This window comes from Microtus pennsylvanicus, chromosome 9 (assembly GCF_037038515.1).
Source record: "Microtus pennsylvanicus isolate mMicPen1 chromosome 9, mMicPen1.hap1, whole genome shotgun sequence".
NCBI classification, from domain to species: Eukaryota; Metazoa; Chordata; class Mammalia; order Rodentia; family Cricetidae; genus Microtus; species Microtus pennsylvanicus.
The window spans coordinates 14180381-14198591 of NC_134587.1; the positions used below are offsets into that span (position 1 = coordinate 14180381).

An 18211-nucleotide genomic window follows, 5' to 3' on the forward strand; every position below is an offset into this window, starting at 1 on the left:
TAATTAGATAAGCACTTTCACTTTGCATCGGAGAGCTGAGAAAGCTTTTCTTCGGGCCTCTAGAAATCAAATTTGGATAGATCCCTATGTTGTATCCCTTCTCCCTTTCACGATGTAGTCATTTCCCGGTCTTCTTTGTTTAATTCTGCTCAAACTCATGACCTGCACCTCGAAAATCCTGAGCGTAAGAGAACTGAGGTTTCTGCAGCTGGCACATTTCGGGGAGACTTTGAAGGGTGGACGAATGTGTTGAGGCTCTTTGTATAACTGTCTAGATATGTTCTACCCCTTCGCTGTAGGAGCAGGGGAGAAGTTACCCAGGGCACAGGGTGGCTTATTAAGCTTGTAAGAGTGGTTTGCGTGCCCGTGTGCTCACGTTTTCTGTTTTGGTGGTGGTTTCATAAGTGTGCCCACAAATTCAAAACTCACATTTTCTGCATGAAATGTGTACAGTTTATAGTACAGCAGCTGCACCTCAGTGTGGCTGTGTGAGATGCACAGACATCGTCAGCTCTTAGCTCTGTACACTTGTGTCAGAAATGGTGTTAGGAAACCTTTGGAGTCTGTGGTTAAGACTTCAAAGGGTATGGCCCTGGTGAGGACTTAGAAAAAGCTACATTCCTCTCTTTAAAAGTGTGCCCACAGAGTTTTACCTAAAAATTTAGAGGTTCCTAAGGCTAAAAGCACAAACTAAGATACCTATAGAATTCTTCATAGTCTAGGAAGCTGAGGCCAGTTTACTACGTGCATCCTCCAAGAAGATCCCCGTTGTTTGTCTACGCAGGTGATTGAATTCTCATGTTGGATGAATGGTCGTTATTCTTGGCAAGTGTGGCTTAGTGATCCTCTTACACGCCATGCTTTTATTTTTATATTTTTTACTTTTTCATCTTAATTCTGGAGAGGAATTTAACTATAGGTATATTGGTCTATCACTACCATTAGCAAAATGAGGTTAAAGTGATATTGATTATACAATTTCATTGCTCTGAAAATGAGCAATAATAACATAATGATTATTGGACACTTCTATTACCATTGTTGTCAGCCAGTTCATAAAATTTTACCTTCAACACATTAAACAAAATTCAGGATCAAAATACCAATCTCACAGTTGTATCTTAGAAGGGCAGATTCGAGACCAGGCAGTTTTGATTTGTCAAATGATTTTAGATTCTCACATGCTTCCCAAATAATACCAACTGGAATTTACCCGCACCTTAGGGAGAATCAAGGGTATATGCCTCTGAAAGGACATGTAAATAACCAGGTATTCAAGTATGACATACTGCTTCTACAAGCTGATGCTTATAGTATTTTAAAAATCCTTGAATTTCGTAGAAGTGCCGCATTTTCTCACCAGGATTTTAGTTTAATTAAATACTACGAAAAGTATTTGATGTGACCATTTCTTATTTTTTCTCCAGTATTTTTTTTTTACCATTTTTGCATTGTCCCAGAATTTTATAGTGGGGGTTGGGGGTCCCTTCTAAGTTCCACTCATGAGCCGAGCCTTCAGATCTTCCAGAGAGAGAATGAGAGCTGTCGATTTGTGTCCGGTAGGTTGTGTGAGGAGTGTTTGCAAGATTAGCAGTTGTGATCTTCCAGACAGAGAATGAAAGGTGTCAATTTGTGTCTGGTGGGTTATGTGAGAAGTGTTTTCAGGATTAGCAGCTGTGAAGGAATTAAGGCATCCCAGTGTGGAAGAATTAAATTGCTCCACCCAAAGAAAAGGCCCTCAGCAGAAGGAACTTTCAGACCTGGAGGGCTGTAAGACATGGGGCTGTCTTCCTCTCATGACTGGTCATTGAATGCATGTGGGTTCGGGAAGAGCCCTGGCAGTAGCTAAGCAAGCTCTTTGGCTGTAGGGAGCACCCAAAGAAAGACTAAGTTTAGAGTCACCTGCTAAGAGTAGCCCCAGAAGATGGGAAGATGGTGGCCTCCATGTCTTCATTGTCATCTGTTCACTGCAAAGGCTGAGGTTGAGATGGAGCGGGAGATCTCAAGTGTAGTCCTGATGGAGAGAGAGGGAAGGAGGGAGGGAAGGAGGGAGGGAGAGAGGGGGGGGAGGGAGAGAGAGAGAGAGCTGAAGGAAAATAGCCAGTCTTAAAAAAAAAAACATAGGTTAACGGGGCAGTGGTGGTGCACACCTTTATTCCCAGCACTTGGGAGACAGAGGCAGGTGGATCTCTGTGAGTTCTAGGCCAGCCTGATCTACAAGAGCTAGTTCCAGGACAGGCTCCAAAACTACACAGAGAAACCCTGTCTCAAAAAGCAAAAAAACAACAACCAAAAAAAAACCACATAGGTGTTAGTGTTAATCTGATAGTCATCTGGGATGACCGAGGGTTCATGCATTTTCATTTGCTTTGGGAAACAAATGGAATATGGTTCCGGAGACAGATTTGTGGAATTTCTTCTTAAACAGATTTATAGAAATTCTAATAAAATAGAAAGAATTCTATCTGAAGCTCATGGCCTGAGGTTATTCAGACTCTTGTAGCCCCGACGAAACTTGCATGTACATGATTCTGGGGAGAAAGCCTGCATTGTGTTTCCTAAGTGTGGCTCCATGCTAGGACCTCAGAGATCCCTTTATTGGTTTGTCGTTTTCATGTGTTCAACACAAATTGGTGTTCACTATCAGGCAATGGAAAAATATCAGGAAACAAGACATTGCTCTTTAAAAACTCACTCTGAGAATTTTGACCCATATATGAGGTTGCGTACATCCAGAAATAGCAATCCATAAATAGGTAGCATGCCTGGCGTTGATAAGTGACATGGAAAGGAAAAAATCCTGGGTAAAGAGGTAGAAAATGAAGGAGTGTGAGAGCACTGCTAGGGGAACTTGTGCAGAAGTTAGAAGAGAGGGAGTCAGCCCGGGGAAGGCCTTTTACTCATGGGCGAGACAGTGACAGGTTCAGGGGTTCTTGCGGGAACCTTCTCTGAATGCTTGAAGTCAATATGGAGGCTGTTGTGAACAGGGCAGGCACTGAGAGGGGGGAAGAGTGAGGGACAAGGTCAGGGCTGCAGCTGGAGGCCTGGTCACACGGGCTGTGCAGACTTTGCAGGGGCCACGCTTGATCCTGACCTGGAAAGCTATCACCGGGTCTTAAGCGGTAGTAGTTGGGACGCAGTAACAGCTGTAGCTGACAGCCCCCAGAGGCTGACTTCTAGGGTCAAAGCTGACTGCAGTGAGACCATCAGCTGGCGGACAGGGAGTAAGGGGCATGATCGCAGCACTGTGTGGGGTGTAGCAGTGCGCGTAAGAATTCATCGTGTTCTGTGTGGACAGATAAATTTCTAAAATACATCTCTCAGAGAAAGTAATCCACCAAGGACGTTAGCCACGTGCAGGTGATTTCATCAAGAGCCAGTGGTAAAGACTAGAGCAGAGGAGAGTGGAGTTGGGGCACCATTCCTGGCGAAATTCAGTGGAGTCGGGGCACCATTCCTGGCGAGATTCAGTGGAGTCGGGGCACCATTCCTGGCGAGATTCAGTGGAGTCAGGGCAACATTCCTGGCGAGATTCAGTGGAGTCGGGGCACCATTCCTGGCGAGATTCAGTGGAGTCAGGGCAACATTCCTGGTGAGATTCAGTGGAGTCGGGGCACCATTCCTGGCGAGATTCAGACTAGGAAGTGACAAAAGCGACGCAGCAAAGTTGAGTAGAAGTCAGACCTCAGTAAGAGTCCAGACTCCACTGAGATGACATTATCCAAGTAGGCCTCATATTCTCATTCTGGACCCAGATTCCCACCTACATAATGAGTGTGAAAAAAACCGCAGTGAACAGTAAAGACTGAAGGCAAGCCAGCTATGACACCCGCAGCTGCCAAGAGCAGAAAGCACAGATAAGTCGGTGCAGTGAATTTCTGGAAGCACTCGAGCCCACAGAGGCAGAGTGAACCTATTCCCCTTCAGGGAGCTCACCCAGCTCTGAGCAATGGCATGGTTTGAACCCAGGTGTTCTAGCTGGGGAATTAGATTTGGGCATACCGTTCTAAAGTGATCTCATGAAGTGAAGAACCTGGAAAGGCAGGGAAAGTACTGAGATGGATCTCTCACTTCACCCGGATCTGGAATACAGTGGCCATTGTTTTTACATTCGTTTTAGAGTAGCAACCATACTCACCCCCTTTCTCCTTAGAGCTGGGGTTACCTACCTGCCTGCCCTCCTTTGGGCACTTCTTGTTCTTGCTTCTTCTTCTTCTTCTTTTTTTTTTTTTTGTTTTGTTTTTTTTTGCATCAGCTCGGAGATACAGGGTGTCTCTTGAGCAAATCATCTGCTTGAAGTTGTCACCTTGTCAGGTGTCCCGAGATCATGCTTAGCCTTAGTCATGGCCATCATTGATCACTGATTACTGGCCCTCTTTCTCCCAAAGATTTGCCTAGTACTTGGCCAAGTTAAATTAACTCCTCCTCACAGAAACATCTAAATTGCATGAGACTCTTACCAAATACTCTGTTTTCCTGGGAGAGAAGCACACCTCTTGACTGATGGTTCAGAATGCAATCACAGGCTATGAGTAGTCCATAAGTCACCATTAATTCTTTAACTATGAAAATATGTAGAACTGGGGAACACAAGGCATTCCTAGAGAAAACTGTCTGGAGAAGGCCTGGATTCATTTACCAAAGAAGTGTATGTACTTGGCCACCTGGATACTGACAGGTTGCCCGGACAGTCCTGTTTCCTTCTCTGTTTAGCTCCAGGGAGGTTTCCATGTGGGCCATTAATGATGTCACTGCTGTTTTATGAGCCACCGTGCTTGCTATGCCTTATGGCGCATGTTACAAAAGGAAATGGAAATGCAAACTTAGTCTTGGTGGAACCCCAAGTCTAAAGTGTGAAGCCAAAGAAAAGAGCAAAGGATGTGTAAGAGGTACAGCCCTTGGGTCTCAGTATGTCCCTCTTTTCCTGAGACAGCAACATTCTTGGGACTGAGTTCAGTGTCCCGGAGAGGAACTAGAAGATAAACTCAACGAAGAGAATAGTTTTCATGGAAGCCAAAGACCCGAGATTTATCTTAGGAAGTCCAGAGGGACTTAAATTTAGTTCTTGACTGAGGAAATGGGCTTTGGAAGCAAGTCTTTGGGAAACTAGAGTCCCTTAAAGCCGCAGGTTCAGTGTTCTCTGACATGGGCGAGCAGCCTTCGAATCACGTACAACCTGCCTGGCTCTTCCTTCTCCGCTCACGTTCCAGGTAAGGAGCGTTTTTATTTTTGAAATCCAGGTGCACAGTCAGGAGAAGGGAGAAAACAGTGACACCCATCTTTTTAATGAGTCTTGCTGCTGGAAGAGAAATTAGCATCACCCTGAATTTTCTGTGATGTCAGTTAAATGAAGGTGTTTTATAGCGCTTTACAACAAATTAGAATCAACCAAATTGGAAATAAGCCTGGCAGCTGGGTTAAGTAATCAGGTAAGTGGCCAGTTTTGCTATTTTTGCTCTGAGCAGAAGACAGAATTTGAATTTCTAATGTCCCAGAGGAACGGGATTCACACATGGGGAGCCTGGGTCCTAGGGCAATTGTTTCAAGTGCTGGCAGGCAGCGCATGCCCGCTTTGGAGTTGGTGTACAACCTGCTAGCCACTCCCCTGGAAGTTGGCTTTCGTGCACATGTTTGTACAGCAGAGGACACAGAGCCGTCTGTTTGGCTGAACGTTAGAGAGCAGCCAGCCTGGAAATAGATGTCCCAGAACAAAGCAGTAAATCACCACATTAGCCAAGAGAGCTCGATGAAAGGAACAAAATTCCTGTGACAACTCTACAGCCTCTCGTGATATCACCCAAATCAGTGCTTCCATTAGACCGTTTTTATGTCTTAAGAACACAAGCGGCCGTCTTCCCTCTCTGCAATTTGTGTATAGTCAGAGTGTCCTGACATAGTAAACACTGCCTTTCTTTGGTGGGCCGTGGTTTGGAGCAGGAAATCTCTCTCCGTGAGCCAGTAGTTCTTAGGCAAATGACTGATAATTTTAGTATCTAGAATCTGTTCATGAAACGTGGTGAGGCTAGCCTCATGGGTGTCAGGGGCCTGGGCTGTGACTAGGAGGTGTGTACTTGGGTCCAGTCGCCTGTGCTAACCGAAGGAAAGAGGGGGGGTGAGTAGAGGGGAATGGGCGTGGGTAAAAACGAAACCTCATTGCTCAGACTGGAACTTGCGAGAGGGCAGTAAATGCCAATAAAATTATGCTTATAATTGTGATTTATAAAGAGAAATAGGCCCTATCAAGTTGGTCATGTTCACTTTGCCCTCCTTTATAGCTAACAGATTAAATGAAATAAATCTGCAGAAAATTCTCATATCTGGGTTGATTCCTGTGTCGACCACAAAGACAAACAAAATTTTCACATATTCCCTTCTGTCTTTTGCTTGAAACTCGTAGTGTGTTTCTATGTCTTCTCAGAGTCTCAGGTTTCAAAAAATTCAGAAAAAATTCAGATAACCAGCATCTGAATCAACTGATAGTTTTTCTCATGACATAAATATGACGGGTAGGACCCTGCCCCTGCTGTTTTGATTTTTGTTCTGGTAGGACCCTCTTTCCAAAGGCTCCAACTTGACTCTCAGCAGTTTATCCTCGAGGTTTGGGTGTGAAAAGGCAGCTTTCAATTTTCATCCTCTCAGCTTTTTGATAATTCTGCTCCTAAGTAGTACTTCAAGTTCAGCGGGCAGCTGGGAGAAAACCTGCCCACTACCATAGATATCCCAGAGCTCTTAGGGACCAGGGCCAACCTCTGATGGATCAGCTGACACTGAGATTAGATCTTCAGGGCTGAGCTCTGCACTGACAGCCTCCCTCTGTGCGTTGACCCTGGTCCACTAACTCAGGTGTTCAAGGTGACACATCACCATAGAGACGGATGGATCACTGTGCCCTGAAAGCACAACGACCTGCCTGAGTTGGAAAGGTCATCTGCCGTGTTGGGCAGCGTGATAAAAAACGGGTGCAGAGACTTGCGTGGATTTATAGGCCAAGAGCTCCAAGCTGCTGACTGCTTGTTTCCTAGAGACGTTTATAACAAGCCCCTCCTCTTCCGCACCGCCCTCTCCAGGCTAATAATTTTCTTAGTAATGAGTTTTTAGAGAAAGCAACCAGTTGAGGCTCAGGAGCTGCTATCAGTTTTACTTCCCATTAGAAAGTAATTTCAAATTTTATTACAGGAAATGCAGGGTTGATGTACAGTGATTAATCCAGATGCTCACAGATAGGCGGGGACAGAAATGATATAAATGGGCTCGGAAAGTGTCTGTATGAAAGCAATTTGGTCATTTATGCGGACTTTGTAATGCCTGTGAAAGAAATGATTTTGCAGTTTATTGCATCATTAGTCAAATTTTCCAAATCATCGATGTGAAAATCCAGCATTATTAGAAGTAACGTGGACACTGTTTCTCTGTGTTTCTATTTTGCAGTGGCTGCTAATTTACAGAAGATTGTAGATGACCCCAAAGCTTTAAAAACCTTGACATTTAAGTTGGTAAGTGGGAAGGTGGGAACGGAAGTAATGTTTTTGTCATGCCGATACCCATGGAGAAAATAACATCATCTCATACCTATAATTTTGTTGCTGCTAGATTTGGGGAGGATCACATTTTGTATTCGTTAGTTGCCTCTGCCACATTGGGAACGTTTTTCTGACCATGACTGGAAACTCTTGCTTCGTGAATGTAGGTCTTTCATCTCTCATCATACCATAGACTGTGAGTGACCCTTTGAGACTCTCGAAGCCCGTGGGTACCATTTTGCTCCAGAATCTCTCTGCATTGCACCCTGACCATACAAACAAAATTAAGCTGAATTCAAAGCACCCGTACAGAAGATTTCCTGGGTGAAAGCAGGCAGTTCTAATCTTTAAAAATAGAGGCTGATCATTGTGTAAACGGTTCAGGTAATTGGAAACACTGCAGAACAGCCCACTGAAGGCTAGTGAAAAGATCCAGCATTCCATCCCCACCCTGAAATCGTGCCATCACAGTTTTGTAGAGACTAGATGTCCTAACAGTTTTTATGCAGAAGCACATTTTAAATCTAAGGAGAGGTGGCTGCAGGACATGGAACAGTAGGCATTCTGGGGTGTCTATGAAGCAAGAGTGTAGGAAGTCGAGGTCATCAAGACTGATACAGCTCCAAGAAATTTTAGCAAGCAGCGTATTCAGGCAGAATAAAGGTACATAAATTAATCTCATCAAGGGCCAGTCAGAATGCCACAAGCAACTTAAGCCCTAGAGGACCAACATGTGACGACGCACAGCTAATACTGATGGCCTGCCTTTGTTGTTTGTTGTTCCTGGTGAAAATCAAATGGAAATTCTGCATGGCCACAACTGCGTCATGAATAACCACAGTAAATGCGAGCCTGGTGTTAATGAAGTGTCACTGCCTTGCTTCTCGTAGCATTTCAGAGAGCTAGCATGTGCGATCAAATAAAAACATAAGGGTGCTCACAGGGTAGGTCTGGTAAGAATAGAACACTGTATTCATTAGAGAGCATACTCTACCAGACACAGAACTTAGCTTTAGGGCTGTCTACTATCTCACCTCTACGGTGTTTGAAATTTACCTGCAATTTTTCTGAATGTGTTTTATTCATATGAGAAACTGTACCCCGTGTCAGCATTTCAGCCTCTTCTGAATATCCTTATTGGGGTGAGGTACTGTCTGAAGAATGTTTCCCTCATTTTTGGATGTCTGGAGAGAGACGGTCACTTGAAACTTTTGTGCCGATCCATCCCCAGCACGTGTGAACTTCCTGCTTATAAAATCCCTCAGGAAAGGTGTCTTAGAAACAGTAGGAGCAGCTCTGCTCTCCCATCTCTTCTTCTGGTGAGCCCTTGGGATTTCTGGATTCTTTCTCTGTTCTCTCTCACGTGCTCCGCACCTCGGTAAGAGATACTGCTCTGCTTCCGAGGACTTTCTTCCAGACAGCAGTTCCTCAGTGCCCAGGTCTGCATGCAGAACCACAGCTCTAGCGAGAGTAACCTTTCTGTGGTTCCAAAGTGCTGTGAGGACGTGAGTGCCTCCCTTCCTTCCTCTTCTCAAGCCCTCATCCCTGATCATCACGCAGAAGCCTTCTCCAATCTCATGCCCTGTGCACCGGCTACACTTCCTTCTGCTGCCCAGATTCTTTACATCTTGGAAGTCTGAGGCCTGGGTCACATAGTAGATGTTGCAGATTCAACTGTGGTCTAGCTCAGAGCCCATGTTTAAAATACCGTGTTCCCTTTCAGAGACACCTCCCCCCCCAAGCCCTTGCGTTCATAGATTTCTCTGCAGATTCCATGAGGTGTTTGCTCTGCTTGAGATGGACTCTGTACCTTCAGGACTGAGCATTGCTGCACAGAAGAGTCCTGGAAGCAAATCCCCTGCCTCAGATAGACAGGAAGCAGTGTGGGTACTCTCAAAAAAAGTAAGTGATAGTGTTTCTTCCAGCCGTAGCTAAATCAAACCAATCTCAAGAATGGCCTTCTGTTCCTGTCTTCACTCTCTGCCCAGTTCTTGTTAAGGCCTGAGTAGTTTCTTTGTTGTTATCAGCAGCCAGCCAGTTTAAGACCCACTCCACAGAGCTAAGTTGAACCACGGGTAGCTAGATGAAACTCAGGGATTCAGATGCATTGGCCTTCATTCATTAATTTGGCTATTTTATTTGAAGAATAAAAGATCAAAGCATCTCGGCAGTGGTGTTTCTCATGGCTGCTGCTGTTGTTCAAGGTCCTTTCATCTCTCTGCTGTTTACCATGATTCTAGTCCTTAGGAAGATGCCAGGGGCTGCGAATTGCCTGGAGAACAAAGGGCTTAACCACCTTGCTTTTTTCCCTTGCTGAACTCGTGGGCCCCTCCGGGTCCTTTAAAAAGCCCCGACGCCCAGGTCACTGACCAGGTTTTCTGCTTGTGCAGTCCAGGCTTGTAGAACTTGGAGGGCACTCCTTAATGTGCAGAATGCCAGCTGGAAGCACTCTCTCTATAGATTGATCAGTTGCATTTCACTACCACCATTACCACCACAGCTTGGTTCGCCTTCCATTCTTACCTTGTGTTTCTAATCACTTAGGAAATCAGTAGTATAAATGCCAAAGTCGGTGCCTGCCTTTTGTCGTTAACACTCAGGAAGTAGAGGCGGACAAACTTCTGTGAGTTCAAGGTGGATTAGGGGCTACAGTAAGACTCTTACCTCATAAATAATTATAATCAATCAAACAAATGGCCCTTTTCTCATAAATATCAATGAATGAGTGAGTGAATGAAGTTGGGTTTTACTTTTGTTCAGTAAGATCTTTAACCTTCTTTGACAGGTATGGTTTTCCTGTTGTCATGTCCTGGGCTAGGGATCAGCTTTTTCTCTTCTTTTAAGGGAGTGCTTCAGCCTGGAGGCCATTTCTGCTTCAGCATTTCAGTATCCTGTGTCCCTGAGTTCGACACAGCCACACTGCTTTAGAATGGTTATTTTTTTTTTAATTAGCCACCCCGCGGTTCTGTAACGTGGGTGAATTTTGCTGCTTTCCACGTGGAATTGTAAAAATTGTGTTAGTGAAAACGTGAATAAGGTATGTTTAATTTGCCCTTGAAAAAAAACATAAATTGGAGTGCATGTAATTAGCATCCAGTTGGCCCCCATTTACGTGAGCAGTGTAGATCCTCGTTGCGGAAATGTAATGCCATCATGCACATGGCAGATAGAGATCTCCTAAGCATTTTGATGATTAATAACTAAGGGGCTTATTTCTAGAGGCTCTCAGCTTAGGACTACTTGACTGCATTATTTCCTGAAATGCAGGTAAAGTGAAGTCAGAAACAGAGAAAACTGTTGAGAGTTTTAAATTTTTCCCCTTTTTGGAGGAGGACAAGGGTGAGATGGGAGGGACTCGCCTACTCAGATGGCCCATGTGGCAGCCCCCATTTCTTGCTGAGACTGTCCAAAATGTCGACCTGATAGAGACCACAGAGGTGGCTTTCAGAGCTTCATATTCTGCAGTAACTTCCTTCTTTCTTTAAATGAACATACAAAGTAGTAGGTTTCATTATAATATACTCATATGCGTGTATCAAAACAGTCTCTTTCTTATTAATCACCCTCTGCCACTGCTTTCTCTTTAAACTCTCATTTATTTCTGTTTTGGTTTCATGTTTGTGTCTCTGTCCACTGCCATGCGTGCATGTGTGTGTGTGTGCATATATATATGTATATATATACATACACTGTGCATAGAAGAGAAAGCATGGTGTTTGTCTTTCTGAAATTGGCTGTTGTGAATAAAGTATCAGTGGACTTGGATGTGTGAGTATCTCTCTGGTATGTTGACTTACTGTCATATGGTATCTACCAGGAGTATTATAGATGGGTAATATGGTAATTCTAAGGCACATATGTTTGGATTCTGAGTCCCCAGTGGGTAGGAGTATTTGAGAAATATGAATGGTATATTCTTATTGGTGGAGGTGTGTTGGGGGGGGCTTTTTAAAAGCCTTCCATCATTTCTGGTATGTTCTCTCTCCCTCTTGCTTGTTGAGCTCTTCCCGTCTCCATGTCTTTGTCCTGCTCTCATGGCCTCTAACCCTCTGAAACTAGAAGCCCACTAAATACTTTTATAATATGCTGGCTTCTTGGCCATGGTGGGTTTTTTTCACAGCAATAGAAAACGAAGACAAAAACCCGTCCCCAACCCCGATGCTGTTTTCTGCAGTGGCTGCACAGGTTTTCATTCCAGTGCATGAGGGTTGTTCTTTTCCTGTATCCTTGCCCACACTTACTCTTGTTTGTTTCCTTGATGCTGGCCATTGTAACTGTGCTGAGATAAAATCTCAAAGCAGTTTTAATTAGCATTTTCTTAATGATTAAGGATGTTTAACATTTTTCAGATATCTATTGACTGGTTTGAGATTTTGTTATTTAGCTTTTGTCGTTGCTTGTGTATTCTGTATATGAATTTTTCAGATATCTATTGACTGGCTTGAGGTTTTGTTATTTAGCTTGTATCGTTGCTTGTGTATTCTGTATATGAATTTTTGTATACTGCATCATTAGCACTTTATCTCTTCCCATTCTGCGTGATGTCTCTTCAGTCTCGTAATTGCTTGCTGTGCAAAGATTAATTTTGTAGAATCCACTTGTCAGTTCCTTAAACCTCATTTGGAAGCTGCGGTGCACTTAGTGTGTAGGTAGGCATCCGAGAGTCCCCGTGACCCTTCAGAAGGATTCCGGATGTCACAACACTTTCAGTCCCTACGAAGATGGCATTGCATTGCCTTTTCCACTTTGTTGATCTTGGTACAAAAGTCATGATAGATAAATCTCACGATGTTGCCATAAATCAGGACAGACGCTTCAGTCCAGACTTCTAGTTACATCTCATCCCTGCAAAATGTCGAGTCAGTTTCACTTAGGACTGCTCCTAATGAGGCGTGGAGCAGTTCTGGTTTTATTAAGTTTCAACTTGAGGACGTGTCCATTTAATATTGTGTGTAATGAAATGGGGCCTATCATTCCTTTGGTATGCAGCGGAAGTGCAGCGAGGGGCTTTGGGAAAAGCCCTCATGAATAGCTGCTCGTCAGCCAAGACTCTCACTACCCTCCCACCCATAAAAAACTATTTTTACTAAAAATACCTGACAAACTGTTGTCAGATTCAGCCATTTTAGCAGACTTTTCTTTTAATGATAACAGTAAGATTGACAATTTAAAACCTGACAGTATTTGTAGTCAGTAATAAATTGGAATTTTCCAATGGAAAGGGGATTTTGGAACACTTGTATCTACTGCTATATGGCAGCCCCCTCGCACCCAGCGGCTTTTCCCATGAGATTACTGGTGGACCATATCAATGAGTATGGTTTGTTTACACTGGATAACATTCATATCGTGTCATGGAATAACCTTTAGAAGATCTATAAAACTGACGGCGCTTAAAAAATCATACACAGATCAGGATGCACTCAAAGGGCAAAGGGGACCGATGGGTTTCGGTGGAATGTTGTGCCGAAAGTTCAGTGCTCCTGTTTCCGACTCTGTGCTGTAGGTAACCTTTCAGAGTCACCACTGGGAAATACTCGATATCGTAGCAGACAGTGTTTGGAAAAGCTCCTGCAAACACTCCCCCTTTTTATGTGGAGCCAGGTTTGACTCCCTGTACTTCAGAGTGAGCGGCATAGAGTCATAGAACAATCCCAGAGGTGTGGGTGAGAATCCAGTTGTCTCCAAGCCAGTTGTTAAAGAAGTTTGCAGAGTCCTTTCAGTCGTCCCAGGGTTCTGTTATTGCTGCTGAGTCTTTGTGTGTGTGGGGGGGTGGTGGGAGGCTGTTGTTTCTCAGGAAGATTTTAATTTATGTTGCCATGGAATGAGTTCATTATTGGTTTTAATGAACTAGTCAGTAAGCATATATTTTAGAATTGTGTTTTAATTTGTAAGATAATATAATAAATATAAGCTACACAAACATGTTTTGAATGTGAGGTTCTCTTACTTTCTGGGACCTGAACCCAGAGCCTCATGCATGATAGGTATGAGAGGGACCTCTGAGACATAGCCTCAGACATTACTTTGAAATATTTAAACAGCATATTTTAATAATGTCAAAATATTTTTTCATTTTCTCAGTTTTAATTTCTGAGGCAGTCAGACTGTACAATCAAAGTTTCTGACATAAACATATTTTTGGAGTCTTTAGTCATGTAAGTAGTGCCGCTGAGTCCTACCAGAGTGAAGACCGTTTCCTGACAGGGCTGTGGTCCCTTGACTCTGAGTGTTGGACCATGGTCTCCTTGGTGCTTTGTAGATTAAGAAAGAATGAGATGAGCTGAGTACCACCTGGATTAGGGGCAGCGGCTGCATGGAAGGTGCCTGCATCTTAGAGAAGACCAGGATAAGGCTTTGTCCAGGAAACAGGCCAAGGCACAGCGTGGGAATTCGGGGAGACTCCCTGTGGGTGCCCGCGATAACTAAGGACCCACTACTAAACTGTCCCTCCCAGAAAAAGGACTTCATAGTTCTATTTTCTTTGAAGTCAGCTCAACCGTTGTACATATTTTGGTTGCATTCATCCTCGTTTCACCAAATTTTGCCATTCTTTTGATCCTATCTCTAGGAGCTCTGAAGCTCTTGACGGGCTTCACCGGCCAGCTGGTCATTTTGTCACCAGCTGTGGCAGTAGCTTTTCCTCAATTGCTGTCACTCGCCTGCTTACTAAACCCATGGTTTCTGCTGCCAGTCAGGGAAATTAAGAAAGAGGTTCATGGGAGGCAGGGAAGAAGAGGGAACGTGTCAGGGACAGAAGAAGGAACAGCCGTAATGGAGCAGGGCAATAAGGGGTGGGCGCGCTTCAGTCCCCAAGTGACAAATGTCACCAGGAAGTGTGCTGAACCGCCTGCTGTGCTGCACTTCAGGAAGAGAGGCGATGCGGAGACTGGAAACTGTCCTTCACTGAGTGGCACAGCTGTCAGGGGGTTAGAGGCGTCACTGGACAGGCACAACCTTGGTTCTTTGCTGTAAATGCTGCCTGATTTTACCCGCCGTCAAGGCACTGATTTGACATCAGCATAATTTACCCTGAACGTTATGTTAGAGACAGTTGGTAAATGTCTTCAGACATCTAAAATACAATTTGACTGTGTTCTTACTTAATGAAAAATGATACACTCGACAAAGGCAGGTTTCATGTACTGCTGTTTGAACATTGTACACACAGAGTGCACGCTTAGCAGGTTAATGGTGGTGTTTGCAAAGGGGTATAAGAAACTGTTGTTAGTTGACATCATTTAGCAGGTTTAACTCGGTGGTAGAGTGATTGCCTCACAAGCACAAGGGCCTGGGTTCAATCCTCTGCTCCTAAGGGAGGGGAAAGAATGCCCGAAATCATTTAACATGAATTGAATCATTCATCAACCTCCCTCCCTTAGCATTTCTGTAACCCCAGTTCTGATCAGTGTATTATAAAGTGAAGATGAAACTTAAAAACAGTGATTTCCTCCCAGCATGTGTGTGTCTGTGTATGTATGTATGTGTATGTATGTGTGCCTATGCGAATGGGCTTGTGTGTGTCTGTGTATGTATGTATGTGTATGTATGTGTGCCTATGCGAATGGGCATGTGTGTGTCTGTGTGTATATGTGTGTGTATGTATGTGTGCCTATGCGAATGGGCTTGTGTGTGTCTGTGTATGTATGTGTGCCTATGCGAATGGGCATGTGTGTGTATGTATGTGTATGTATGTGTGCCTATGCGAATGGGCATGTGTGTGTATGTATGTGTATGTATGTGTGCCTATGCAAATGGGCATGTGTGTGTCTGTGTGTATGTATGTGTGCCTATGCGAATGGGCACATGTACTGACGCCCATACATATACATGTATGAATAAAAGTAATGAATGGGGGTGAAAGTAACAAATTAGGCTTAATGAAATGATCTCAGTAAGCAGTGGCTTATTATCAATATCTTCTGATCTTAAAGTAATAGAGATAATAAAGTTTTGACACACTATGATTTGGGCTAACTTAATGTGATTAAAATGTGTTGAAATAATAGGAATAAAATTTGACTGAAGGAAAGGATTCTGTCACAATACAGTGTTAGTCATCTTTTGCTGAAACAAAACGTAGCTTAAGAGGAGAAAGTGTTTACTTTTGCTAACAGATTTGAAGGTTCCTGTTTGTTATTGGTCAGTCCCATTCATTGATCTAGGCCCGTGGTGGGGTAGCATATCATACTGAGAACACACTAGTCATATGAACCCCTAGTCATACGACCAGGAAACAAATAGTAGGGAGAAGTGGGCTGGAATCTCACTTTCCCTTTTTAAAGGCACCTTCCCAAGCACCTAAGAGGTCCCACTTCGGAAACTGAGGCGGGTAGAATAGGAATTTCATCCCTGTGTCTAGGTGGGCACAGGACTGTTGTGATGGATAGCGATCTCACCCCACCTCTGCTGTTTGATTTCTCAGAACGTTTATCACCCAGCAACCGTCATTCCCTGATGCGGTCCTTGGGGTCTCTTCTTAAAGAGGAGCCCGTGACCCGGAGTGGATCGTCCCTCACACAAGCAGGGTTCTGAAACCAGCCCTGACGGTTTCTTCTTCCTCCCCAGGCTTCTGGCTGCGATGGGGCGGAGATTCCTGACGAAGTGAAGCTGATCGGGTTCGCTCAGTTGAGTGTGAGCTGATGGACATCCCTTGCTGTCACCTCATCTATCACGCCCCTCCCCTTCCAGCCCCCTCTTTGCCTCCTTCCCCCCCACCCTCTCGCTCCCAATTCCCAACAAATAAGAAGATTGTGAAGAGGCTGGCTTCGATGAAGTGGGATAAAAAAATAATAATTTTTTAAAAACTTCTAGCACTCTGAGTTCTGCTTTATTCTCCAGCAATCCACAGTATGAGAGCAGGCGAATGCTACAGCTGCACAGATGTTGCTGATTTCTTTCCAGAAAGCTGTGTAATATCCCTAGCAGTCCACCTGGCTAGCCCGAGTGAGGCGTCTGAAACACACTCAGGTGGTCCTGTCTCTTGGTAACAAAAGGAGTGTTCTCTCTGAAGCCCTTTTGCCTTCTATTGTATTTCTGTTTAATACTTTAATTGTACATCTGACAATACTGCCTCTTTTATGTTGTACTTAGAAATTAATATACTTATAAAATTAAGATTTATTAGCCAAACTTGAATTCTAGTTTTAAAACTGACTGTGAATTTTATTTTTCATATATTTATGCTTTCCACGCCTTAGCGATGAGGGAAACCGTTTGGGTTATACGCTTCTTGCAGTTGATCTCTTGTTATTTAAACAAACTTTCCAGGTCGATCTTTGGAGTATTTGTAACTTCTAATTTTTGAAATGACCGAATTAAGGATTTGGATGTTTGTGCTTTCGGTTTGTTTGCCTAAAATCCAGTTCACAATCCAGTTCGTCTCGTGGGAGAGGGAGGTGCCTTGCAAAAAACTTTCATAGTACGAATGTGCCTGAGGCTGCTTTACTCTGGAATAGTCTCAGATCTAAAATCTGCACTACATGAGGTGGCATACTTAAATTTTGCTTCATCAGGACATTTAGGACACTGTAAACATGTTGCCATTCTGTTAGATTGCTGTCTATCCCCCTGTCTCTGATTCGGCTCTCCTGTGGTGATGGGATTTGATATTTTTAAGGTGATAAGAGTTACACCACCAGAACTGGAGTTCTACTTGAAACTCCGCGGCATACACAGATTGTGTGAAAAATAAGAGAAAGGGTTTTGTGCAATGACAAAAAGTTAAACTTGCTGTAAACGTTCAAGAATAAATATTTCCAACCCAAGAACCTTCTGCTTGACTATGTATTATGAACCTAGTAAACCTTAGGATTTTCAAATTTGGAGTCTACACCTTCAAGGAGGTGGTCTCCCGGGATGGTACCATTGCTCTTTCCTAGCTAACCCTAGATACGGCAGCTCTTCAATGTACTTTAAAGGCAAATATATATTACTAAGGGAAGAAGTTATTTATAATCGCCTTGTCATAATTGTTAAGGTGTTCTAGACCCATTTGCATACGATTTAATGTAATTCCATTCCATTCTATTGTTTACACAACTACTCAAAGATGACTGCAAAGGTAAAGGAAAATAAAAGTGTATTGCACAGTGCAGTTGTGTCTCCTCCTTTCCGTTCCTCCTCCAGCTACCATCCGCAGCTCTGCAGTGCAGGTCAGCCCTGTCCTAAGATGCCTAGCACAAGCTGACGAGTGAGAAGTGCCCCACAGGAAGTAAGGCATGTCTCTACAGTCTCAGTCACTGCGCACAGGTTTTAACTGATGGACGGAAACATTTCACACTCCCTTTAGACAGACAGTCTCTGAAACCAGTGGGGCTTCAAGGGACAAACGAGTGCAATCCCTTCCAACTATGTCTTCATTCTCATTAGGACGAGGAATACTGAGAGAAGTCCAGAGTAGTTAAGTGACTTACTCAGGGTGCTTCTCAGAGCTGCCTGCAAAGCCGGGCACACTGGATCCTGGCTTCCTGACATAAAGAACAAGTTCTTAACAGTTTTCAATATAACTTGTAAGGACAGTCCCAGAAACTGGAGGTAAGTCCCTTTTGCCGAAGATACCACGCACATTGGGCAAGAATAAGAACAGTCCCAGAGTTAAAGGTAAGTCCCTATTGCCGAAGACACCACACACTTTGGACATAAGACACAGAGAATTTGAGCTAGAATTAATCTCAAGTCCTCCTCTTTGG

At 43.8% G+C, this 18211-nt stretch overlaps 1 protein-coding gene across 2 annotated transcripts in view; it reads left to right on the forward strand.

Moving 5' to 3' along the window:
- Stk39 (serine/threonine kinase 39) overlaps positions 1–17615 on the forward strand; it is a 249030-nt gene extending 231415 nt beyond the window's left edge. Inside the window, exons 17-18 of one of the 2 annotated variants that reach the window (XM_075984980.1) lie at positions 7429–7493; positions 16089–17615. In XM_075984980.1, the coding sequence (XP_075841095.1) occupies positions 7429–7493; positions 16089–16163 (140 nt within the window). In that variant the 3' untranslated portion in view covers positions 16164–17615. The remainder of the gene's footprint in view (positions 1–7428; positions 7494–16088) is intronic. The other variant, XM_075984979.1, reaches the window with a different exon arrangement.
- The last annotated feature ends 596 nt before the right edge of the window (positions 17616–18211 follow it).